At 41.6% G+C, this 26,696-nt stretch overlaps 1 protein-coding gene and 1 long non-coding RNA gene across 6 annotated transcripts; one reads left to right on the top strand and one right to left on the bottom strand.

Moving 5' to 3' along the window:
- Nucleotides 1-224: 224 nt before the first annotated feature.
- On the top strand, nucleotides 225-21,037 carry LOC129181904 (forkhead box protein P1-B-like). 5 transcript variants are annotated; one of them, XM_054777869.1, is made up of 16 exons: nucleotides 225-353; nucleotides 6,086-6,226; nucleotides 12,423-12,560; nucleotides 12,637-12,723; nucleotides 13,501-13,615; nucleotides 13,697-13,802; nucleotides 13,912-14,019; nucleotides 15,314-15,401; nucleotides 16,857-16,934; nucleotides 17,012-17,204; nucleotides 17,419-17,495; nucleotides 17,580-17,681; nucleotides 17,778-17,905; nucleotides 18,051-18,096; nucleotides 20,037-20,200; nucleotides 20,288-21,037. In XM_054777869.1, exons 2-16 carry the CDS (start codon nucleotides 6,101-6,103, stop codon nucleotides 20,439-20,441), a joined length of 1,710 nt encoding a protein of 569 aa, XP_054633844.1. In that variant the 5' UTR covers nucleotides 225-353; nucleotides 6,086-6,100; the 3' UTR covers nucleotides 20,442-21,037. The 5 variants fall into 5 exon arrangements, with proteins under 5 accessions (XP_054633844.1, XP_054633886.1, XP_054633677.1 ...); XM_054777911.1 differs by having other exon boundaries at nucleotides 12,634-12,723; nucleotides 17,045-17,204; XM_054777702.1 differs by having other exon boundaries at nucleotides 12,634-12,723.
- Nucleotides 16,536-26,653, bottom strand: LOC129182525 (uncharacterized). The gene is made up of 3 exons (XR_008570663.1): nucleotides 26,254-26,653; nucleotides 25,164-25,705; nucleotides 16,536-18,057 (listed from the first exon to the last, which is right to left on the bottom strand). It is a non-coding gene; the product is annotated as an uncharacterized LOC129182525 (long non-coding RNA).
- Between the last annotated feature and the right edge of the window lie 43 nt (nucleotides 26,654-26,696).

The following is a 26,696-nucleotide window of genomic DNA, read 5'->3' as shown; positions in this document are numbered from 1 at the left end:
TCATAGAATATCCTTGAGGGATTATTAGGGCTTCCTTTATATATTCTTAACTCGTATGCTTGTTAAAATACGGTTTGTAAATGTTTAAAATTTAAAATGACCATATTAGAATACTATTTTGTTCCCAAAGCTGTACAACACGGTGAGATGCAGCGTTCTTTTGCGTGCGTGGTTTTTCAAGGCGATGGAGGACGGTCCCGCGTGTGGACATGACGTCACCATTGTTTACTTTTACCGAGGCCACACCCTCTTGTTAGCAACTTGTGGCTAGCCCGGCTACCAACGAAGCCACACCGAGGTTCATTCGCCAGCCACCACCCCGAGCCCAACACTGTCTACGCGTACATTACCTGGTGAGTTAAAGTTAATTGAGTTGCGCGCAGATAAATCTTTATACGAATGCTGACCTATACGTCTTATTTACTGCAATATCCCCGTTGGCAACACGGAGAAAGAGACGATTGTTTTCAGTTAGCGGCTAGCTTTTGTTGTCTATTGCTACTGATACCCACAAGGTTGTATGTTTGATAACACATGTCTATATTGTGACTTGTAAGGGAGCGAGTCAATATAGCATTTAAATAGCACAAGCTATTCGGACATCGAGCATGCTAACTCCTAGTTCCTCATTTGTTACGCCTAGCTTTGGGTTGGGGTCCTAGGAGAAACCTGCAATGGCTGCTCTCGGCGATGTCGAGTCCATTCATTTTGTGTGGAACATATCGCACAGCTATTAATGGTGGGCAACACCTAACATGTCATCTTATCAGGCATATTTATGTTGGAATTCTCGCCGTGTGGTTTCACACGGTGAGTGAATTGACCGTCCTCAAAGTCAGTAAACTTCCTAAATTTGCGCCCAATTCCCTTTTGCGAACGACTTTTAAATGGACTTAAGCAATAACAAATACGAAAGCTGATGGATTGTCAAAGCAATGCAGACCATACCTCCATTCCGTGCTGCACTATCGCCACATGAACATGAGAAAGTTGAAGCTAACGTTGCACCGTTTAACCTCATACTTTTATTAAGATGCTACCCGCCAGTACTGTTGCAGTATCTAATATGTTTTTTTTTTTATAAAAATGCATTGGATAGTTTTCATTTTTAATGCGCAATAGTGATGTGCAGAATTTTCAATAATTACAAGAAGAACGTTGAGTCCCGCCCCTGACATCTTCAGACTTGACAACAGGAAACTCAGCTCTTTGTTTTTAGAAGTAACCCTGATCCTGAAAGCATAAGCACACAGAATGGAAACCTCGCCTGCAAATGCCGGATATGATTTTAGGTAGGCTTTCATTTGCAGGAATCACTTCACTTTTTTTGGCCTTCTTTGCAATATCCGCATTATGAATAATACTGCTCTGACACATACATCTCATGCAGGAAATGCTCATTTCTTATGTGCACGGAGTTTAACTGCATCTGTAAGATAACCGAAGAGTTATGTTTTATGTTTAATATCCAGTATGCTGTAAGTTTAATGATTGTTTTCTTTGTATGATTTATAAGTTTTTGAACCTTGAAGATCTCCTCGGGGCAATGCAGCCCGTTTCATCTGAGCTTTTTCATCTGCACACATCATTTGTTTGCCTACTTTATTTACTTTTGTTTATGCTGCTTAGCTTTTGACTCAAGCACTCCCAAGCTGTACACATAAAAGCCTCCTTGTGCATTGTACTACCTGACACGGCCGTTTATCGCACCACCTGGTTAATGGTAAATTGTTCCAGAAGGAAGATATGTTTGCACATAAACACAGACCCAGGGCCCCTGTGTTTACAGTAGCCATGGCAGCACTCAGTTATTCAACAAATAGACCAAGCATGTTCCTCTCCCAGTTCCAGAGGAGACTGTTTTTGACTCGTCTTTTTTTTTTTTAAACATGCTAAACTGGTTACAATTATTTCACTAAAAGATTGGTAGTTTCAGATACTAGTGAATAGAGGGTTATTTATTCCTACTGAAAAGAGTTGCTCTTTTTAAGGTCTAATGTTACCCCACTGGATGAACCCACACGTGCCCCAAACCTGTGGTTTTTTTTTTTGGTCGACTGAGTATTTGTGGAAGAAGGACAAAATCCTGACGTCGCATGTGGTCAGTGTGCATGTGCATCTCCTGGTGGAAAGTAAAGTTCAAGTAATTAAACTTCGGACAACTAAAAAACATATTGGCCCAACATCTTAATTCTCAGCAAGTCTTAGTATGCTTTGTGCCATGAGTGCAACTAGAAATCTTAGTGGTCTCGTTGAACGGGTTGCAATCACATACTGCGATGATCCATGTATGTAAAATACGGACTTGAAATACACACACTGAAACTGAAAGGTTTTATTGTTTGTTTGTTTGGAGTTTGTTTGCTATCAGTCCCGCCCTTGTGCTTCAAAGGTCACAAAGAACTTCCCTCCTCAGGTAAAAATTGACTCTCAACCACCTAGAATTGTAACATGTCACTTCAGTTTGGTATTATTCTGCAATATTGTAGCTGCATTTGCATACACTGATTATGAACGATCAATCACACGCACTGTACCATTTCAACCGTACCAGGCTTCGGCTTGATTATTGAGTATTTGTCCTTGGTTATCCTCCACGGGCCTCCACTCCCACCGCTCTACAGCGATTGGGCTTCTTGTGCGATGTCACTTTGTAACAAAATGCTACGTACAGTAACGGCCACTTTCAGGATTTTTGTGGCTCATTCAGAGTCATTGTGTTTCTACTGTACACAGGTGGTGGCTATCATTAATAGCTGATGAGAGGAGCAATCGCCTTAATCATATGACACGACTATGTTGGGTGCACATGGGCTTGTGCATGAGTAAGCACACCATAGGCGTTGACTTTGTGGATTATTTTTAGTCTTTCTGTTAGTTCTATAATACTGGAGGCGGTTATCATTAAAGATTCCATATTATACTATATTTTAATGATTTTAAATAAGCCTCAGACGTCAATAGTGATTTTGATGTGTCCATCCATTCATTTTCTATGCCGCTTATCCTCATTAGAGGCGGGGTACACCCTAGACTGGTCGCCAACCAATCGCAGGGCACACATAGACAATCATTCACACTCACATTCATACCTATGGACAATTTAGAGTAGCCAATTAACCTAACATGCATGTTTTTGGAATGTGGGAGGAAGCCGGAGTACCCGGAGAAAACCCACGCACACACGGGGAGAACATGCAAACTCCACACAGAAATGCCCGAGGGAGAATCGAAGCGTGTTGCCCAAAATCTAGCCTTGATGCTGGAATTTAAACGTGTGCTTTACCTACTAGGAACTTGCCGTTTTGTGTGTCTGTAGCTTTAATGCTAATGAGCTGTGTGGCTCGAAGAAGCACTGTTGTGCATTTTATCCGGTTTCTACATTTACTGTATATAGACCAGTAGTCACCAACCTTTTTGAGCCCAAGATCCCTGGTCCCGGCCGTGAATGTAGGTAAGATCTACCCGATCTACAGTCATGCATTTAGACCGAGCTCAGGGCTGGGTGCCTGCTTTTTTTTATCACCAGCACAGACAGACATAAACATATAAGCGCATTTCAGCGGCAGCTGCCTGGATGGCTCAAATGTGCAATTGGTCCTAAGAACCTTCCTTAGCCTTCTCTGATAGGTGCCTGGCATAACAAACACGAAGTCCGCGCCGACCAGTGCCTGCACTAAATCTAAACTTGTAATTAAAGTTAGGGAATTTACAACAACGATCGACCAGGTAAGTCCCAAAGATCAACTGGTGAATCGCAATCGACGGGTTGGCGACCCCTGATATAGACAGCGACCCTGTACTTGTCCAAAGTAATTAGAGCTGCAACTGATGATTATTTTCCTTGTTGATTAATCTGAAGCTTGTTGTTTCGATTTATGGAGTAATAGGCCCTAGACCATGGGTTGGCAACCCGCGGTTCCCTTCGCAATGCTCGAATATTTTTTTAGAGTCCAAGTGGGGAAAATGTGCATTTTTGAAAAGACTGAAAAATATCAGATTTTCAGTAAGGCCATGAATGCATCCTGGCTGAGTTTTGACAGGTGATTGGATGAGCGCGGGGAAGGAAGGGAAAGCTGATGTTTGCCTCCCTGCCTTCTTTGAAACATGACAGAGACACCTTTTCCCCCGCGGTAAGCTAACCATTAATATATCCCCCCAAAAAACAAACATCTCAGAAGAAAATTTTTAATTGTGCACATACTCCTTCATCTTCTCTGCCATCAATGCTGGCTTACCTACACGCTTGATATGTGGTGAAAAATAACAAAAAACGTTGACATTTTCAAAACAAGCACTCAACACTTTCTGAAAAGTAGTAATTTATTTAAAGGAAGACCTACACATGTAAAAGTGATCATCCCTGCAGCCCAGCCCTGCAGACGACTGGCTTGAACCGATGACCACATAAGTCCACTGATTTGAAGCTGATGTTTTGCAGCTCCAGACTATTTTGCCGATGGGGCAAAATGCCTCTTTTGATGGTAAAAGTTGCCCACCCCTGCCCTAGACAGACCGAAGCAATATGAACAGAGCAGTCAGTGGTTTGGGCCACAACATATCGGAAAAGAGGCAAACGTGTTGATCACTGTTTTCTAAAGTCAAAGTTGACATGTGTGAATATCTTCTTTTGCCTAAAACACAAATCTAGTCGGTCTACTTTCATGGATGACTATGGATATTAAAACATTCACATTGTTATTATAATATTCACAATTTATACATTTTTAAAATTAAAAACGATGATGAATTGAATACCAAAACAGTTGTCGATGAATTGGATAATTGATTAGTCATGGATTAATTGTTGCCGCTCTAAACATAATAGATGCGATAGATACAACAGCATAACATTAAGGAGTGGGGGTGGACACAAATGTTAGCAACGCTAGCAAAGCTATGTGACCTACAATGCTAATATTAGTCACACATTAAGAAGCTATCGTGCAAGGTTAGCCTATTCACTGAAGAAAAACATAATTATAAAATTATTGTAGTCAAATTTGTAACAGGCTGACCGATAGTTGGTGCAGCTCTACACTTTATGATGTGTAGCGAAGCCCCCCCTCGCCCCCCTTTTGTTTATAACAAAGCTGTCTTTCATTGCTGAGTGGTTAGCATGTAGGGTAGCGTACTCCCACATCCCAAAAACACGATGTCCACGATAGATTCATTAGAGCAGGGGTGTCAAACTCATTTTCATTGAGGGCCACATCGCAGTTACGGCTGCCCTCAGAGGGCCACTTGTAACTGTCAGTTTTTATGAATCTAAATATGAATATAACCTCATAGTAGTATTACACAGTTGCCCATGCGGTGGATTATTATGTTTTTACTAACAAATTGATGGATAACTTGCTTCGAAATGAGAAGTGAAGTGAGAATGTCATGGTGGCAAGTAGACATTCAAGTATTTGTTTTTGAAAAATGCGTGGAATATCTTTCTGCATGATTAGGTAATACTGACGTTTAGAAGAACCGCATGCAGTACGATTTGTCTGTCAAAATGACAGATCAAATACATTTAGAAGGGCAGAGGTGAAGTGCATTATTGACATGCATTATTCCAAGGCTTTCGAGGGCCGCATAAAATGTTGTGGCGGGCCACCTGTGGCCCCCGGGCCTTGTGTTTGACGCACGTGCATTAGAGACTCAGTGATAGGCATATACACAACTTGTTCATTTACCTAATGGCAGGGTCAGGCGGTATCATATGATGTTCGACGTCATTCAGATCCGTAACTTTCAAAAGTGGAGCAAACAAGTGAGGGTGATGAAACATTTTTCTCTCATTTAGTGGTCATGCACAGGCTCTATGGACACATCATTAAAAAGTCAATTTTGCATCATAGGAGGCCAACAATAACTGGACAACGTTCTCACATATGTGCGCATGCATGAACGAACTGCGCCCAGGCCCACGTCTTCCAAGTGCATTAGGGCAAAGGGAGTGTACCACACTTGAGGATGTATCAGAGCGGTGTAGCGCCTAGTGTGGGTGTGTTCTATAACAAGCTGAGAATGGTGTTGTCTGTATTCTTTTGTACCAAACTTTTTCATCCAGCTGTTTTTGTTTCTTTGGCAGGTCAGTGAAGTCCAGATGCATGAGTCTGGGTCAGAACCAACGAGCCACGCCATTCCAGCTGTTAGGACACAGAACGGGAAAAATGCTGATACTGACAGTCGACTGAGGAGCGGCCAGACTCCTCCGCCAGAGTCACCCAGGGTCAGTTTTTCCCCGTTGGTTGTTTTTGATACAACATTCACTGTTCAGAGGCCCATGTTTCCCAGTATTGACTAATGCTATAGAACCCTTTTTTGGCATGAGGCCTTTTGTTCTTGTAACAAATGCGTTGCACATTGTCAAGCTCACTGTCCGTCATTAGCTTGTAACTCATGGCGGCTTGCAGCTGCTCTCATGTCGCCACTTGTCTTGATAGCGGACATACTGTATTTTTTGTTGTTGTTTGTTTTGCAAGCCAAGGTATGCTTCAGTCCTTCAACGTGTTTTCAATTTATTGAGTGGTAGCATAGGATGAGTGTTGGAGTTTGAAAGAGAGGGAGTGTGCAACTCCTGTTGGGTGGAGGGTTTTGTGTTGTGTTGTTGTTTATGCTCATAGCATCAACGTTAACGAGGCTCATGCAGTAAATTGTGTTGCTTGTCAAGTCTTTTTGTCTGTGTAGCTTCTCAGTCATCCACGTCATGGTAATCCACAAAGGTTCAGCCTGTGCAACTGGACTCTTCTTGTTTGTTGAAAACGTTTCACCTTTTGCCCAAAAAGCTTTTTCAGTTTTTACATTTTTGTAAATAGGGTTGTTGTTGTTGCCCGGCGTAGCTGTAGGTCCTTCACCAGAGGGTTGTACTGCGAAGCGAGTATTGTGGGTTGGTAAGGTCTGTTAAGTCTAAGCCAGGCTTGCCTGTACTATGAAGGTGGCTCTCTTGTAAAGCGGCTATATCACCACTTAGACTGAACTCACAACCTGGTCCCTACCAGGAGATGGAATCACCATTTGTTGAGAACCAGGTGGGCGTGGGAGCGACAATAATTCGTGTGGCACCATGACGGGAGTGGCATTTTGAAGATCTCACTGACACGCTAGCGTTCCCTGTTGAAATTCTCTGGAAGAGATATAGACTTTCAACCAAGGGAATGCGCTACATTTGCTCACTTGAGCCAAACATCAGGGATAGTTTGTCTTCTTATATTACACTATTTGCTGGAGGAATAAGCACTCTGAGGGATTAATCAACTGGAACAAATCACTTCTTTTACAAAAAAGCAAAACTTGCCACAAAGAAAAACTTGTCCCAAAACACATCAACACTGTCATCTGGTGGTCACCACAAGGTACAGCAAGTGAAATACAGAGCTGTGGTAATTAGGCCATTCACGATAATTGATTAATCGAACGTTTTAAAAAACTAAGTCCATAATTTTGCTGGCTTTGATAAATTGAGCATATATGCTTGTTTGTTTTCCTCGTCTCTCTGTACCACACAGACTGGATGACTAGAGGGTTCACTCCGCATGTGTCTGTGCACATTGGTTCTATAGTGGAATGACCGGAGAAAGTGAATGTTAGAAATGTTTGACAGGCAGTGCAAATTGCCTGGGAGAACGTACATGTCACAAAAAGCAATTCCTGAACTGTAAACTGAGTGAAAGAAGACGTGTTGAAGGACATCACAAACACTGCATTTTATTCTGCAACCACAGATATGTTGTCCAGCTTAAATATGACCCCCTACATTTGTTTGACACACTACACTATACACTAGGAGGTAGGAGGTAACTATACCTGTGTGGTTTTTATTGGAGTGTTTTTTTTCTTAACAGAGACCGTTTTGTTTTGGGTTATGATTGTGATTTTTATTTTAAGTGCAATTTTAGAGTCAATTTTATTTTCATTGAGTTTTTTTTTGTCATTTTGTGGTTTGTTTAATTTATTGTGTTTGTTAAATTTATTTAAAAGCTCTTGACATTCCAATTACAATGTTAAATGCGCTGGGGAAATGAAAGTTTATTGTTTTCTATGCGATGTACTGTCATTAATATGCCATAGAATTCATGAAAAAAAATGCCAAAAAAATGTCAATATTATCTATTATCAACAATAATATGACAATTATCGTCCAGCAAAATTTGTTATTGTGACAGGCCTCCTCGCAATACCGTTTAGCTCTGTTTGCGGAGTTTAGGTTGCAGTACAGGCCTCTGTTTGGTGGCAAAAGAGCTCGTTAGTGGTCACTCTTCCTGTGGAATGACACAATCTTTGGGGAGACATTGTTGTAAGTAGGCCTGTCACGATAATCAATAAATAGATTAATCGCACGATAAATAAAAATGAAGTTGATCATTTTGCCGGCCTTGATAAATTGTCACGTGCATGCGTGTTTGTTTTCCTCGTCTCTCTTTGCCAAACAGGCTGGATGACCAGAGTGGTTACTCTGCATTTTTCTGTGTGCATTGGTTCTATAGTGGAATGAACGGAGAGAGTGAACTCTCCTCTCAGATATTCCACATCTTCGTCCCGGTACGTGGAGGCGGGGACACTCGTGAGTGGATACACAGTTTTGCGTCTTGAGCAAGCAAACATAAATATGAATGAAGGCACAAAAGCGATGGCTTCTAAGTCGAATTCCACAGCCCCAGTGTGGGAACATTTCACGTTTAAACAGAATGGACAAGGTGAGCGCATGAACACCGACAAACAGATATGTCGCGTTTCTTCGAAAGTAGCGACAAGAAAGCAGGGCAATACGACACCCTGTCCAGTTTTCCCAACCGGGAAAAAAACTACCGGTGGAGGTGCAGTGGAGCCTTCATCCGGACAGGCAACGCTTACTGAGGCGTTTGATCTGCAAAGTAAATATACAGAAAATATCGCAAAATGGTGCGCGCTCGCAGACAGTGTCACTCGCTACATTGCAAAAGAAATGCAACCTTTGAATGTTGAAAAGCCAGCATTTCAGGAAATTTTAGGAATGTTTGACAGTACGAATTGCCTGGGAGAACGTACATGTCCCAAACGGCAATTCCTTGTGCAACAAACACCACCTCGAAGGGATTGTTTATCACAGCTGGTAACATTGCTACTCCAGACAGATCCTGCCTTAAACCACACAAGGTCAACACGTTGGTGTTCCTTGCTCAGAATCTGTCAAATTAAGTGGCTACAGATTTGCATATGGCCTGTGGCTTGTCTGCACTCGTTTTGTTTGCCTGTTGTTCTGTGTTTGCCTGTTAAGGAATAATACCTAATGTTCTTAATTTATTGAAGGGCAATTTTGTTTACAGAGACTTGATACTTCATTTTATTGTTTGTGTGTGGTTTTTATTATTTTGTAACAGATGGGGTGTTTTTTTTATTGTTTTTCGTTATGGCTGGGATTTTTATTTAAGTGCAGTTTTTGCTAAAAGAGACTGAGCTTCCATCTTATTTTCATTCCGTTTTTTTGTCGGTTTTTTGTCTGTTTAATTTATTATGTTGTTTGTTTAATGCATTTTATTTAAAAGCTCTTGACATTCCAATTACAATGTTAAATACTCTTTTGAAATTAAAGTTTATTGTTTTCGATGCGATGTACTGTCATTATTATGCCATATAATTCATGAAAAAATTGCCTCAAAAAATGTCAATAATATCTATTATCGACAATAATTTATAGGACAATTATCTTCCAGCAAAGTTAGTTATCGTGACAAGCCTAGTTGTAAGCAGATGGTAGGTGATGGGGCAGACCGCCTCCTCTATTTTTTTTGGGGGGGGGGGGGTGGACTTTCTAGTTTGACATAAATGACTTCTTTCACACCTTTTCAAACCAGCGGTCTTCCCTATCCAAAATTTCGATATCATACTCTCAAAGGAATTTCCCCCGATGAACTGCTGACTCTGGGCCCAAAGAAACTGCTCCCCCATGTTGTGCCATGCATTTGTTGGGTTGCTTAGTGTGGATGCACATTTTTTCAACCCGCCATTTGCATTTCAAAAAGAAGGGACGTTCCTTTTGAGGACCATGACGTTCAAATTGTGGATAAAGAAGACTGCTGGTTTGAAAGACGTGTGAAAGAAGCAATCTGTGTCAAACTAGAAAAGCCCTCTCTAAACAGAGGATGAGGTTTGCGCCATCACCTACTGTCTACTTACAACAATGTCCAGACATCTCTCCCCCAAATATTGTCTCATTCCGAGGGCGGGGTTGCTAATGGGCAGTTTTGCCACCAGTCAGGAGAAAGACGTGCTGTTATGCAGGACCATCATTCACAACAACAGAAACGTAAAGGTAGACTCCACACTTTTGGATTGAAGGGGAAACATCTTAAACAAACAAGAGTCCAGTTGCATCGATGCAACCTTTTCAGATTAGGCTTTTTATTTCTAAAAATGTTTATTGTTCCCAGACGGAATTTGGAATGGAGATAATCAGGTCTGCCCTGTTTATTTGTAAGATTATTTTCAATCAACTGGTTGTGTAATTTAATATCGTGGGTGTTTTTGTAGATGCTGCTCCTTTTTGTAGGTTGTGTATAAGTAAGTACGTATTAGTGGAGTTGTTTGCTGTCAATCATCTTGGAGTTCACAAGACCAGTCTTGCAAGAACTGATCTGTGTTTACACTCTGTTGCTCACTGGTATGACTCTCAACAATAACAACAACACAAGATGTTTGGACTTGCTGGCTGCCATGGTAACAGGGATTAGGCAAAGGCTGTTGTTGTGTTGATGGTGTCCACAGAAAAACAGGAGGGGGGGGCAACAGGCTCTGTCTGTGGAGTAGACCTGTTTTCATCTCTTTTGTGGCCACCTCCACAACATTGAATCACATAAGAAAGGCCAAACTAGGAGGCAGTCGTCTGTTATTGTTAGCCCAAAGCCTGTGTGAAATTCTCTGTCAGTTTGTTTACCCGACTCAAAACAGACTCTGCCTCAGAGAGAGATGTTTGTTTGTGGTTCAGACCTTAATTAAAATATGAATCCTGCATTCTGTTTTTGTAAACAGGCTCTGCCTGTCTTTATTCATTATTTAGTCTCTGTGCAATTTTGATTACTTTGTTTATGTTTACGGCAAACACTGCCAGAGCAGTGAGGCTCGACAGGGAGTGGGGGTTGGTAAATTGCTGCCTGCTCAGTAGAGGATGTTGTTTTTATGGCGGCGGCGGTGGTGGTGGTGGTGGTGGTTGTTGTTGTTGTTATTTTGATGGTGTGCTAATTCCCTTGAGCCATCTGCCGTTGTTTGGTTCATTTTGAGCTGAATTGGCTGCAAAGAGCTTTCTTACAGAGGACCGTAAGTTGGAATAATCAGCTGCTAACCGTTGTATGCACTGAGGTGTGTTTGATGGTATGGCGTTACTGTGTGCGTGCGTGATGCACTTCTTTGCTCACACATGTTCAACCGCCAGCACACGGGTCAGATCCGGCCCACCACATCATTTCATGCAACAGCATGAGTCTTCGGAAGTACATAAAATTATGCCTTACAGACTGAATGTATGCAAATAAAAACATACATACATAAAACTAGGTGTCCGTCAATTTTGTTGTGTTTTTCTTTGCGCTTTTGAGTTGAGAGGGAATAGGAGTAGTCCAAATAAACAAACGACAGATGGGAAAGCAAATACATGTTTGTCTTTAAAGGAGACAAACCGGTATGGCTTCTCTGTGAGACACTGTCTGTGTTTTAAGTAATCCAATTTACACCGGAACTTTGAAGCCAAACCAAAGGGCCAAGAATGGACTGCTGCGAATGTACATCTGAAAAAAGACACGGAAGCTAACGTCAAACGTGATGAATATGCGTGCTGGCCTAATCAAAAGCCAGACAAGTCTGTGCTATAACATTATGCTTTGAAATGAAGATTGTCTGATGGTGTTGGTGTGCCGCATCGTTTGTAGAAGCGCTGTGCAAAACTGTGAACACTGCCACATTAAAGTTGTACAGGCTTGTCCAGCAGTACTGCTGATTCTTAAAATAGGCCATCCGTGTTCCTCACAGCAATTACAGAGGCTATTTACCTCATTCTGAGATAGTATATCATCAACAAAATGTCGAAGCACGGTTGTTCTTTTAACAATATGCTGTCTAGCATATATTTTATTTGTTGTTCCTTTTCATGTTTGTAAAGCGTGTTCAGACACGTGTGACTCCTCGCCATCCAACCAACAAGAACATTCTTATCAAGCGCATTCGTAATATGTTTACACAACTGTTTCATCTTGTTTTTCTCTCCGTCAGTGTTTTCAACACTGAGTGACACCACGCCCGTTTTCCTTTGTCTGTTTTGTGCGAGTTCACAAAAACATCCATTGCAATGAAAACTTCCATTTCCTCTGTAAAAGTGCCACGTTTTGTTGATAGATATTAATGTCCTCGGCTCACACAGGTGCGGACTTTGTTCTAATACAATGTCGCGGTTGTATCAGGTCCCAGCATCGTCATCCATGATGACCCCGCCAGCCGAGGCTCCTCAGCAGCTGCAGCAGGCGCCGCAGCAGCAGGTCCTCAGTCCTCAGCAGATCCAAGCCCTGTTCCAGCAGCAAAAGGCCCTCATGTTACACCAGGTACCGTCCGACTTCGCTGAGCATAATAACTCTTCTGTTTGCTCTAACTCTTACTTCTTCAACGTGTCTGCAGCAGCAAATCCAAGAGGTCTTCAAGAACCAGCAAGAACAGCTAAATATGCAGCTGCTCCAACAGAAGAATGCTGGGATAGTTAGCCAGGAGGTAATTTTACATATCTGCGTTAATGTTGACACCACTACTTTAGCGCAGACATTATGTTGCACTTTATTGTGGATGTGTATGGGTTAGTTTTCTTAATTGTACATTACGCATACGCCGTGACTCTTTTTCTCCGTGTGTCAACGTCTTTCTATTACATACTATGACATTATTACACAATTTTAAAGACTTTTATTGGAAAATAAGTCAAATATGTACAAAAAGTTCATCTTCACTCGTGTATTTTCGTCATGGAAATGCATGCTGCTGCTTTCAGTTTAGTGTACTTTATTGCTCTTTCTGCCAGCATAAAGTCTTCACAACGAATGTGTGTTTTTTTGTTAAGAAGACACTACATAGGCAAACTTAATCAAATAAAAGACAACAAAAAGGTTGTTGGTGAACCTTCTACTTGGAATGGAAAGACGGTTTTGGGTGACGCTAAAAATCCCATCAGCCACCTGCAATGTCAACATGCACTTACCGGCGCTTCATAGCTCCAAGAGGCACTTGGCAGCAGGTGTGGGCGTCTGGATACAGGAAATGTTTAGTTTCTTTCCAAATGTGCATGTCATCAGGGGAATGTCTTCCACAAGAGGGCTTTGTATGCAAACAATTAAGGGAATGTTTGACCACATTAGTACTTGTGGGAGTACTGTAAAACCGCACTGGCGAAAAAAAAAAAACATTGTCTTGAAACGTCATTCAAGTGCCAAGCAACTCTTCCCATAAATCACATTTTGTCCGCCTTTAACTGGTGGTGTGCCAATTGTGTCCCAGCTCACAGCACAGCAGATCGCCATCCAGCAGCAGCTCCTTCAGGTGCAGCAGCAACATCTGCTCAACCTGCAGAGGCAGGGCCTGCTCTCTGTGCTCCCCACCAGCGCCGCTGCCGGTACGTCGCCAATCCTGTGTTTGATTGCCTAGAAGTGCGTGTGCCACCTGGCGAGTCCAGCTGAATGCTGTGTTGTTTCAGGCTGTGAGAATGACAGCAGTGCTTCCACGGGTGGGGACTCCAGAGAGTCGTCCAATCACCAGTCTGCGACTAACGGCCATCCCGCTCTCCTAAAGAGGAAGGAAAGGTGCTTTCCTGTCCAAACTGAAATCTGTATACATCCTGCTCTGAGATGGAGGTTTACTTTCTAGCGTTACACATCACTGACACTGGTCACATGTTCCGATTTGTTTCAGTGGCTCGCTGGATGAAAACACACAGAGTAGCCATCCTCTCTACGGGAACGGCATGTGCAAATGGCCCGGCTGCGAGACCGTCTTTGGAGACTTTCAGGCATTTCTCAAGTGAGTCGCGGAATGTCTTTGCCGCAACGCTGATTTGATGTTTATGTGCCTCTAATAAGACACACCGTGACGTTTATTTGCAGTATTGTGGATCTCAAAGGAGCCACAAAATGCATTTGTACAAAGAGTTTTCTTTAAAACATCCATTTTCTATCCCACTTGTCTCCATTAGAGCATTATTTTTTATATATTTTGTCCTGTAGTGTTGATATGGCTATGTACACATTTACCACTGCTATTTCTCAAAACTAAAACGTCCCTCTTCTGTGGTTACAAAAGTCTATTTGCAGATGTCGTAATAACATAACAACAAAAAGCAAAAACAAGGGGAAAAGGGCTATCATAGATGTGAATCGATAATTAAGTTATTGCTGAAAAACTTACTTAATACAGTGGAACCTTGGTTAGCATAATTAGTTCTTTCCAGAAGGTCTGACTCTAACCGAAACAATTTTTCCCCCAAAGAAGTAATCCGTTCCAGAAAGCCAATATTGTTAACACAAAACACGTTTTTATAGTTTTACATGCCTAAAACAATTCATATAAATACACAGACATGATTCATGAAAGGGATCATTTGAACGTTTAAGGTTACTTTTACCTTCAGTGAAGATGTGATTCTTGAGGACTGTCCCCAAAGACACAATGTGGCAGCGAGATCACCCACCACCACCTTCCTGTTTTGACATGAGTTGTTTCTTCAATTCAATAGTGTTTCTCACCTCAATAACCCAAAATGTAGCCAAAGAAAGTTGTAAGTGCCAGCATTTTGATAAAGAAGGTGAGAAACACTTCTTGAACTAAAAAAAAATAACTCATGACAAAACAGTGTCAGTGTGGTGTCTTTGGGATCAGTAGTCTTCAGTGAAGGTAAATGTAACCTTAAATGTTCAATTAGCCCTTTCCTTCCACATTTATATGCATGTAGAATTGTTTTATGCATATAAAAATATAATTATTAACTACAGTATAGAAAAGTGTTTTGTGTTAACATTTCTGAGAGTCAACCGCTGATGACATCATAGACAGGCGACGTAACTTGCGGTTCTGGTTGCCATTTTGTTGCTAGCTAATAGGATGCTAACAAAGAAGGACATTTTTCTGATAAAAAAATATAAATTAATGGACTCACGCAGAAAAGTAACATGTCTGTACTGAAAGGAGCAAGAAGTCATATGACATTCGTTAATTCTACATTGAAGTCATTACAGTTGGCAACCTATGCATGCAGTTTGTAAATAAAAAGTATCAAAAAGTGTCGTTTGCTGTACGGACTTGTTTTGTTTGTCTGCAGGCATTTGAACAGCGAGCACACACTTGACGACAAGAGCACTGCGCAGTGTCGCGTGCAGATGCAAGTTGTTCAGCAGCTGGAACTACAGGTTTGTTTGATGATTTTTTTCTGTCTGTTCAAAAATGTGAACTTAGATGAGTTAGTTGCTCACTTACTATTTTTTATATAGTGTAACCATTGGCTGTCAGCTGAGGTGAAACGTCAGTAATGTTGTTTTCACACCAGGCCTGGACCTCAAAGTGGCATCTTTAGACTAGCTACACTAACTACACGCCACAAAGTAACCCAATGTGTTTCCATTTTAATCCTCTGGCGTCCCTTTAATTTACAATACTATCCTTTTGGGTCCCTAGAGGACAAAAAAGGCTTCTCCCAAAAACTGAAAATATTTTGTTCTTTATTTTTGCTTATATCTCTCATTCAACTTGAGTTCTAATAAAAAATACCAAACATGTACAACTTAACATATTTTGATTATTTTAACCCTTGAAATTCCCATATCGTTCAATGATGTCACTGTGTTTGCTTAGAAAAACACAAACAAAATGAGTTATTTTCCATATAATAAATGTTATGGCAAGGGCTCTATGTCAAAGATCAAGCGTAACTATACATAAGATTAGTAGCAAAAAAATTTTGAGGACCCAAAATTTCCCACTTTCAGGTGGACGCTTTCCTAGAGGAGAAAAATCCCATTGACTTCCATTATAAGCACCATTTTTCAACACATCGCAATTAGACAACATAAACATGCATTTTCTAATTTCAGGCAGTCATTTTGTTGAAAGGGCCGCATGGTTGTTGAGTGGTTAGCATGTTGGCCAACACAGTAACAGTCTGGAGATCGGGAAGGATCAGGACCTGGTTCGATTCTCCCTTGGGCATTTCTGTGTGGAGTTTGCATGTTCTCCCCGTGCGTGCGTGGGTTTTCTCCGGGTACTCCTTCTTCCTCCCACATTCCAAAAACATGCATGTTAGGTTAATTGGCGACTCTAAATCGTCCATAGATATGAATGTGAGTGTGAATGGTTGTTTGTCTATATGTGCCCTGCGATTGGCTGGCGACCAGTCCAGGGTGTACCCCGCCTGTCGCCCGAAGTCAGCTGGGATAGGCTCCAGCATGCCCGCGACCCTAAAAGAGGAGAAGCGGTATAGAAAATGGATGGAATAAAAGGCCACTCTGAAATGTGCACATTTCAGAGTGGCCTTTTATTGTGGGCAGTCTAAGGCACACCTGTGCACTAATCATGGTGTCTAATCAGCATCTTGATATGGCACACCTGTGAGGTGGGATGGATTATCTTGGCAAAGGAGGAGTTCTCACTATCACAGGTTTAGACAGATTTGTGAACAATATTTGAGAGATATTGTGTATGTGGAAAAAGTTTTAGATGTTTGAGTTCATCTCATAAAAAATGGGAACAAAAACAAAAGCGATGCGTTTATATTTTTGTTGTGTGTGTGTGTGTGTATATATATTATATATATACATATATAGCACAGAAAGTGAGCTCACCACTTTTCCTATATGCTCTGAATGCAGCTAAAGAAGGACAAAGAGCGACTCCAAGCCATGATGGCTCACCTGAAGTCATCTGAGCCCAAACCTGCAGCTCAGCCCGTAGGTTTCCCTCACTTAGCATTTTCACATTTGTGTACTTGAGTATATTCCTGACTTTACATTTTTGTGTTTCTCAGACAAATCTGGTGCCTAATGTGTCCTTCTCCCAGACCACGCTGCCCAAAGGCCCCCCTATGAGTGTGTCCCAGACCGCCACGGCACCATCCACACCCCTGACGCCACTGTCCGACTCCCCCTCGGTCCTCACCCCGAATGGCATCTTCACAGGGACCCCTGTACGTAGGCGGTACAGTCGCTCCGTCAGCCAAGGTGAGTGGGCAAATCTGCAGGCTTACACAGGCTTTACCTGAATTTCATCGGGGCGCAAAGTTTTTGTGTTTTTGTAGCTCCTGTCTGCTCTCAGAGGTCCTGACACGTAAACAAAGCAGAAAAACATAACGAGAGAGCATTTCAAAACCCACACTGAATATGAAAATCCCATGAGATTGCATTTTAAGTGTTTGTTTGCACTGTTTTTCGGCAGATATCGTTGATAACAAGGAGTTTTACCTGAGCGCAGAAGTTAGACCTCCATTTACGTATGCGTCTCTCATACGACAGGTAAAGGCGAAATTTGACTCTATGCTAGACTAGGCTAGGAATTCTCAATCTTTGTTATTATATTGTGTTTTCCATCACTTTCAGGCAATATACGAATCACCTCGCAATCAGCTGACTTTAAATGAAATCTACAACTGGTTCACAAGAAACTTTGCCTATTTCAGACGCAATGCAGCGACATGGAAGGTACAAACTTGATGAGAGAACTTGTTAGCAGTTATAGTTTATGTCCATGTGTGCTTATTGTTACGTACAATTTTTTTTTTTTTTTTAATTGCCCAGAACGCTGTCAGGCACAATCTGAGTCTCCATAAGTGCTTTGTCCGCCTGGAGAATGTGAAGGGAGCCGTGTGGACGGTGGACGAGATCGAGTTCCACAGAAGAAGGCCCCAGAAGGCTGCTGGTAATGGGTGAGTTGGCTAATGCCTTGTTGACGCCACACCATCTCAGACCTGACGTCCACTTGAATGTGTTTTGGAGCTTTGGCGTCTACGGCCTGACAGTCATTTCCCGCCATCCCTCACTCGCTCTTTTGTTGTGACTTTGTAATTACAGATCTCTCCTGAAAAACAGACAGAGTTTAGCCGGATCTGTGTCTCAGGTAGGGACAAATCTGCGAGTGAGCTGTACCAATACACGGACCTCGGTTTCAAAGCTCGTGACTTGTGAATATTTGCTTTAAATCAGGAGTGTCCAAACTCTGCATACGGAAAAATCATTTTTTTTAAACCAACCCATGTTGATATTCTGAGACGTTTTCATATTTAAAGAAAAAAACAGTCTGCATCTCAGGTTTGTGTTATCGCTGACGAAGCGAATTATTACAATGAACTTTTACTTTTTTGCTCTTTTTTTCCATTCTTGCTGTTTTTATTTTGTTTTCACACAAATATTTCAACGTTCTTTTCGTACATTTTTTTTGTCTTAATACCAAAAATTCCCGTGTAGCCGCAGGGTTCAAAGTTTAAGAAAAAAGTAGCGGCTTATACAGCGGTGCGTCTAACTTATGGCTAAGTTGCAATTTCGTGACATCTCCTTGACTTCAGAACTACTACTAATTGTTTAAATACTGTGCCGCTTGTGAGTCAGTGAGGAAACGATAGCTCTCTCTTTGGCAGGAGCCTATCAGGAGCTATTAGTGCACTCACAATAAGCTTGTCATCCCATTGGAAGTCAGTCAGACTCACAGTGTCTTTCATAAAACACTAAATTCATCACACCGCAACTTAATACTCAAAAGGTGTATATACAGATATACATGTCCCAATATCAGTTATCAGTACTGTAAAGTTTCACTGCTGAGCAACGCATTCATTGGGGCGCTGCAACGACGTCAGCTTCCCTCTTTTTGCTTTGGGCTGCGGATGCTGTGGCTCCGTCTGGTGGACAGAAGCAGCATTGCAGCACCATTTTCTATGCTCCTCCAATGACATTCTATTCTCAACCGAAATGCATTATGGGATCACTTTAATATGTTGTTTTTTTCATATAAAACTCATATTGATACATAATTCTATATTTCTGAGGTATAACGTTTGCGTGTTAGTTGCTGTGTGATGAGTTGAATGTTGGTTGTAAGGTGAAACCGTTATACCTCCAATTTCCAATGGGTTGACAAGCTTGTCGTGATTTTTTTTCATAGCTCACGAATGACTCGTGTCAAATAAAGAGCTGACTGGTCCTCACGGACTTGTGCGCACCACAATATGCCACTTAATGATGTTAGCACATGCGGCTTATATACCGATGCGGCTTTTATAAGAACATATCTGTTTTTTCCTCTAAATTTAGTGGGTGCGGTTTACACACGGGGATTTACGGTATTGTGTTCTCCTAATATTTTCACTTCATTATCGTAATTTTATAACTTTAACCTAAATTTCCTAAAAGTGCAACTTTATTTTTGTTTGGTTTCTCATAGTATTACGACTGTTAAAAAAATAATCAGCATTTTTAGTCTTTAATATTTAAACGTTATGCTATTTTTTCTCTTACTATTATGATGTTTACTATTATTGTGACGTTATTCTCCTAAATGTTGTCTTTACTCTCATAACTCCTTAAAGGTTTATTTGACTTTGGTGTTTTGTTGTTATGCAAATTTGGAGCGGCCGGACCGGAGCAGGAGGGGATAGAGAAGAAGAGAAAAGAAAACTGCTAGGGAGGGTGTGGGGATAAGAGGTGGGACAAAAAAGAGAGAGACATGGTCAACAGCAGCAACAACAATTGTGACAACAATAACAAAACAACAGAAACAAACAGGACTACATCAGCATATGTCTGTGATGACTATAAAGACCATGATGGAAAGGACAAAATAATATCAACAACCACAAGGATAATACTGCATTGAAACAGTCATACATAATAGTAGTAATGGAAAAAAGCAGATAAAATGAGCGCTTGTTTTTTTCCATTTTTGCTGGGGGGGGTTTTAACTGTATTTTTGGACTGGCCCCCACACTTTGTACACCCCTGCTTTAGATAAAGGAAAACATGGAACCATTCATGTTCATTTTGACCTCTGTTGTTTTCTTGCAGGCTGGAAGTCTAGACTGCAACTCTCTCTACCACCCGGGTGCCATAGGCAGCATCCCGTTACATTCCTTGCCCCATGTCCTTCAAGAGCAGATGAACGGCGCCCTCGCCAATGGGTCTGGATACCAAAGTGACAGCAGTGCGACACAATCGCCTCCGCAAGCTTAGTAAGCTTCCCGCACGTAATTGAATCATCTGTGAGTAGATATTGATATGTGATGCCTTCCTGCTTTTTTTTAAAAATTTTTAACCAGCATCAAAGAGGAGCAGGAGGACGAGGAGATTTGTGAAAATTACCCCTACGAATCCGAGAGCACAGACGAGCACGGCCACAGCCCTGAGATAAACCGCGACGGAGACAACGGCAGCCCGGAGAGGCTTCGTCTGGACCGTGTGCCCTCGCTTTGACCACAAGGTCCAAGCTCTCCTTCACGGCAATGACACGACGTATTCCAAAAAAGTCCAAAAGCAACTGCTTCATCTACATAACCAAACACACTCTTCTTGTTTTTGTTTCCGTATTTATCAGTATTTTTTTTGTTTTTTTTGTTCTTATAATCAAGTTTTTAATTCTGTACAGTAGAGTGAGATCATGGATGTGAAAGTGTCTTTTCATGGTTGATCTTGTTTAATAAATACAAGGAGCATGAGGAGCGGAGAAGCCAAAGGAAAGGAAACACTGATAGCGAGCACTTCATCGGGGGGAGGGAGAAAAAAAAAAAAGACAAAAAACACTAGTCGGTTTTTATTTTAGTTGTCATATTATATATACATTTGTAGAGAGATGATTCCTGATATATTCACTGCCGACAGGATTGCATATATTTGTATGTAAAGATATCATCAGGTGATTGAAAAACAGAATGTCTTTATACGTGTTGGTATTTTTCACCCCCACCACAAACATGGCTGAATTTTCTCAAATTGATCATGTAAGAGTAGAAGCTATAGATTGACCTTTACTGTAAACCATCTCTATGAAGAATAAATTCATCATAACTGTGTTCAAGCCTTGTTTGTTTGTTTGAGCTTTTATTCGCGTTTCACATACTGAATGTGCTCTCATTTCGTCCCTCTCGCGTAGTGTGAGACGAGGACACACGGATTTCCCTTTTCTGTGCGTTCTAGATAGCGGCCTCATGCTGACAGATTTTGGACGTCATTGGGATTCACCTATTCTGCCTATAAAACCCTCTAAACCAGTGGTCCCCAACCTTTTTTGACCCACGGACCGGCTTGTGTTCCCACAAATCTCCCGCGGACCGGGGGGGGGGGGCGTTTTTTGACCCACGGACCGGCTTGTGTTCCCACAAATCTCCCGCGGACCGGGGGGGGGGCGTACATTATAGCCCCCCCGCCCGTCATGTTGTTCATATAGACATGAACAACATCGCATTAAAAGCATCGTTGTTTGACATGTGTGGTAAAAGGCAGTGTGCTAGCATGAATATTGATGAATATTAATGAATTAGCGCTCAATAAGTCATCAAAACTTACCTTTATGCATTCCCACGTAGTATCAGCATTTGACACCAAATATGAGCTGAAAAAAATGCTAAAAGGACAGTAGCAGTCGAGAGAAAGTTAGCACACGCACAATGGACATGTGTCCAGTGAGACGGATGTAATAGAGAGAATCCGGACACTTTTCAAAATAAAACATCATGGAAATATTTATTTCTTTCTGTGCGGCCCGGTACGGTACCAAATGACCCACGGCCTGGTACCGGGCCGCGGCCTGAGGGCCCTAACGCTACTTCCGTCAGCAACGACAGCATAGAGCAGGGGTGTCCAAACTTTTTCCAGCGAGGGCCACATACTGAAAAATGAAAGGATGCAAGGGCCACAGTGAAATGCTACTAAAAACAACGTTTTTTTCTTGTAAAATTTCCACTTTTGTTCTTCATTCGATTATTACTTTTTTCTTAATATTTTGACTTTATTACCATAAAATGACAGCTGTTTTTAATTTGTTTTTTATTTTCCAACTATTTCAGTTCAGCTTTCCTCTTATAAGTTTTCTTCTCGTAATTATAAATTTATGTCTTTTAAAACAATAATGTATTTTTTCTTTATTTCAACATTGTTACTGAAATGATATTTTTCCTCATTTTTACTCATACTAAGACTTTATTCTTGTGAAAGTATGGCTTTTTTTACTTGCTAGATTACAACTCTTCTTTTTATATTTTGACATTTTATTAATTTTCCCATTTTTGCTGTTGTTTTTTTTGTTTTTTTTTAAGTTTCCTTGTTAAATTACATTTTTAGACTGTGCTGCGGGCTGATAAAATCACATGGCCCCCGGGCCGCACTGGCATCACCAATCAGCGTGACGGCGACTATTTTTACCCTTAACTTCTCCAAACTCAAAGACGACATAGCGCCAGCAGCTAGTGACTTCAGACGCTGTGTCACTACACCAGAAAAGCATGTTAACTCCGACAATAACAATGTCGCTCTACCTGGTAGGTGGGGGCATGTAAATGGAGCGTTTTTGGATTTTTTTTTTAGAGGGCTTTACAGGCTAAGTATGTAGGTGACTCCCCGTTACATGCATTGCTAGTGAAAAACTGCCAGTATGAGGCAGCTCTCTAGCAGGCACAGAAAAGGGAAAGACGTGCTCTTGTCTCACATAAGGATTGTGGAGGATGGCCAAAATTCCTCCCCAAAAAAGTCCAGTTGTCCAGTTTTCCTTTAAATGCACCAAATAATAGCATGGAAACAGCTCTCCTTGCGGTGCAGTGCAGTTGTACATCTCTACAAAAAAAAAATACAATTCATCTGGCAGTGTTAAAACACCAAGCTTTTTGTATTTGATCACAATGGAAGGATAGTTTGTGTTGAGCTTGGAGATCCGGGTTTCAATCTGCATTGGAACATTCGTTGGGTGTTGGGTGAGTTTTCTCCGAGTACTCTTGCTTCCTCCCACATCCCAAAATATATTTAGAGCATGAATGTATTGCGTTATACTATATACTAAATTAATATGTTGTCTTCTTTTCTGCTAAGTGGCGGTATTAGTGTCCCTTGTGTCCTATGATGTCACCTACTTGCAATACAAATGTGGCTCCTGATTGGTGAGCACTGATGGAAAAGGAGGCGTGAGCTGGTACATGCTGGGAATACTTGAGCCCAACCTGAGAGGTCTCAAGCCACAGTCGGCTGGATTAAGAATCTGCTAAAGACAGGTAATATTAAAAAAAAGGAATGCGGGATCATCCCGATGATATGAATCTCTAGCGTGTTATTTGTTAACACAAAGAAAACAAAATACATCAGAATCAATTGTTGTTCTGCAGAAGATGACAACTTCTCCCTCAGACGCTCCTGAGACACATTTTATTGAGCTTGGGAAGAAACCACAGCGTGACGGTAGGTCCTCATCACCTTCTGCATGATTTGGCCAAATACCGACTAAAAGGTAAAGAGTTCAGTTGAGTGCATGTGAAGTGTTGTATGCCTAACTCCACCTCTACCAATCTAAGGATCAATTTTGACTGCCAAAGTGGTCGGAGCCATAATTAGGGACCCTGCATGCCTTATTTTGACGCACGAGAACTTCATTTTCCCCAGCTGGTAAGCAAATAAAAATAATGCTAAAATTGCTTAACGTAGATAATAGATGTCTACAGTTCTAGCCATCACAAACAGCATTGAAAAAAAGTCATTCAGTCAAAGGTTGAATTTCCAATGAAAGCAACGTGTGTCTTAAAAGGTTCACTATTGGTCTCAAACAAGGACTTTCTTTTTTGCATAAATACACTTAATTATATTTGCAAAGTGCATTTCAGAGCACATTATTAGAGAAATTAGGAGGAACCTGATAATTGCATGCATGCATAAAAATTATGAACAAAGTAAAATTGAACTCAAGACCACAAAAAATGGCATTATTATTATAATATTTAGTTACAGTGATGTGGAAAAAGTGTTTGTCATCCTCCTGAGTTCTAATTTTTTGTGATTGCCCCCTAAACCTTCTAAACTGGTTGGGCCACCCTTAGCAGCAACAACTGCAATCAAGCATTTGCAATAACTTGCAATGAGTATCTTACCAGCGCTGTGGAGGAATTTTGGCCCACTCATCTTTGCAGAATTGTTGTAATTCAGCCAAGGTTTTCGAGCATGAACCACCTTTTTTATGTCATGTCACAGCATCTCAATAGGATTCGGGTCAGGACTTTGACTAGGCCACTCCAATGTCTTCATTTTGTTTTTCTTCAGCCATTCAGAGGTGGACTTGCTGGTGTGTTTTGGATCACTGTCCTGCTGCAGAACCCAAGTTGGTTTCAGCTTGAGGTCACCAACAGATGGCCAGATTTTTTGGTAGACAGCAGAATTCATGGTTCCATTTATCACAGCAAGTCTTCCAGGTCCCGAAGCAGCAAAACAGCCCGACCATCACACTACCACCACCATATTTTACTGTTGGTATGATGTTCTTTTTCTGAAATGTGGCGTTACTTTTACGGCAGGTGTAATGGGACACACATTTCCAAAAAGTTAAACGTTTGTCTCGTCAGATCAGAGAGTATTTTCCCAAAGGTTTTGGGGATCATCAAGATGTTTTCTGGCAAAACTGACACGAGCCTTAATGTTCTTTATGTTCAGCCGTGGTTTTTTTCTTGGAACTCTGCCATGCAGGCCGTTTTTGCCCAGTATCTTTCTTATGGTGGAGTCATGAACACTGACCTTAACTGGGGCAAGTGAGGCCTGCAGTTCTTTGGATGTAGTTGTGGGGTCTTTTGTGACCTCTTGGATGGGTCGTCGCTACGCTCTTGGGGTAATTTTGGTTGGCTGGCCACTCCTGGGAAGGTTCACCACTGTTCCATGTTTTCGCCATTTGTGGATAATGGCTCTCACTGTGGATCGCTGGAGTCCCACAGCTTTCGAAATGCCTTGATCACCTTTTCCAGACTGATTGATCGAAATTAATGGCTGTTTTGATAGTAAAGGTTTCCGACCCCTGGTGTAGCATCATTACTGTACCTAATGAAGTGTCCAGTGAGGGTATTTTCACACAAAAAACTAGATGCTTTCAAATCTTTGAAAATGTATTCATCTTATGTTTGACAAAGTATGTGTATGAATGCTGCGTCTTTGTGTGATGGATAGTAAAACACATACCTATAGATTGAATGTTTCAGTCATTGCAGTCCCGTCTCTTGTTCAAAAGAAAGCCCTCTGACGTCTTCTGGACATGATGAACAAGACACGGGTTGGGACGGATGTTCGGACAGTTTGAAGAGCAGCAGCAGTGGGTTTTCCTCTGATGACTCCCATCAGCCCATCACAGGAGGTACCGTACGTGCTGCAATGACACCGGGAGGTCCTTAAACTGCTGTTCTTTGCAATACAATTATACTGTAATGTGTGCTAAAGTGTGACTTCTCCATCCCAAGAAGACTGTGCTGAACTTCTACTGGCCTGTCTGCACTGCCGCTTCCACGACTTCCTGCTCCTGCTGCGGGATACATCAAGGAGGGCTGTTGAACTTTGCTTTCCTTCACTGGACTGTGTCACTCAGTCCAGTCAGAGGGACCACCAGGGATGGGAGAGCTGGAAGTGCAATCTGGGACTGGACTGGGACTTGTGCACCTCCTGCCAGGACTCAGCAGAACTTCTGGAGCTGGCCATGGAGATATCCGAAGTGTGCTATCGCTAGTGAACTAAATAGAAATGAGAAAATGTAAGCAAAGAAAATATTGTAAGTGTCATTATGTAAATGTTATGGTGTGAATGCACTATTAGATATAGACATGGAAAAGGGGTAGTTTTAAATAAGCTCTGCTTCTTCCCACTCCTATTCAGGCATGTTGAACTGTGCAAATGTAACCACGTGATGTTCCACGTAACTTGTTAAGCATGTCTGAAACAAATACTATACCATAGATAAGTGGTCCACAACCTTTTTGGACCCACCGCCCGGCTCGTGTTCCCACAAATCTACGCAGACCGGGGGTGGTGGTGGTGGGGGTCGTATAGCGATGTAATTTATCTAATTTAGTATATATTGTGTAAAACTAAGAAAGGAACAACATCAAATTAAAAACACAAAGTGAATATAGACCCGCCATCCACCACGATAAGCTTGGAGTTTGTTTTTTAAGCGCGGCTGCTTGATGTGTGTGGTGGCAGTGTGCTAGCATGAATTAACTTGAAGCTGTGCACACAACAAACATACACTTTAGCTCTCAAAAACGTCATCAAACTTTACCTTTATGCATTCCCACAGAGTATTGCATTTCGGAGCAAATATGAAGTGAAAAACCCCCGATAAAAATACAGTATAGTTGACAATCTGTGCAGAGTGGGAGAAGGCTAGCGCACGTACAATGGTGCGTTCAAGGACTATCAAACAAAGTGGGACACTCGCAACAATCAACATAAACATGCAAAAGCTTCAAACTATATTAATTTTAAAATAGAATAATGGCCCATATTTCCAAAATAGATATGCATTTACTTATAATTGTATTTGTATAATTTACAAAAGTATTTTTTTGTGTGTGTATTTTTTTTATCATTGCGCCTGAAAGGTTTCCTCGGCCCAGTTCGGCCCCGCCCATGGACCGGTACTGGCCCCTGGCCCGGTGGTTGGGGACCCCTGCCATAGCTAATACATCCATGAGGCATGGCAGGAAACTCCCAGCCAGTGTC

This window comes from Dunckerocampus dactyliophorus, chromosome 1, assembly GCF_027744805.1.
Source record: "Dunckerocampus dactyliophorus isolate RoL2022-P2 chromosome 1, RoL_Ddac_1.1, whole genome shotgun sequence".
Taxonomy (NCBI): domain Eukaryota; kingdom Metazoa; phylum Chordata; class Actinopteri; order Syngnathiformes; family Syngnathidae; genus Dunckerocampus; species Dunckerocampus dactyliophorus.
The sequence above is the reverse complement of the archived record's forward strand: the minus strand, read 5'-3'. Positions and strand labels throughout refer to the sequence as shown.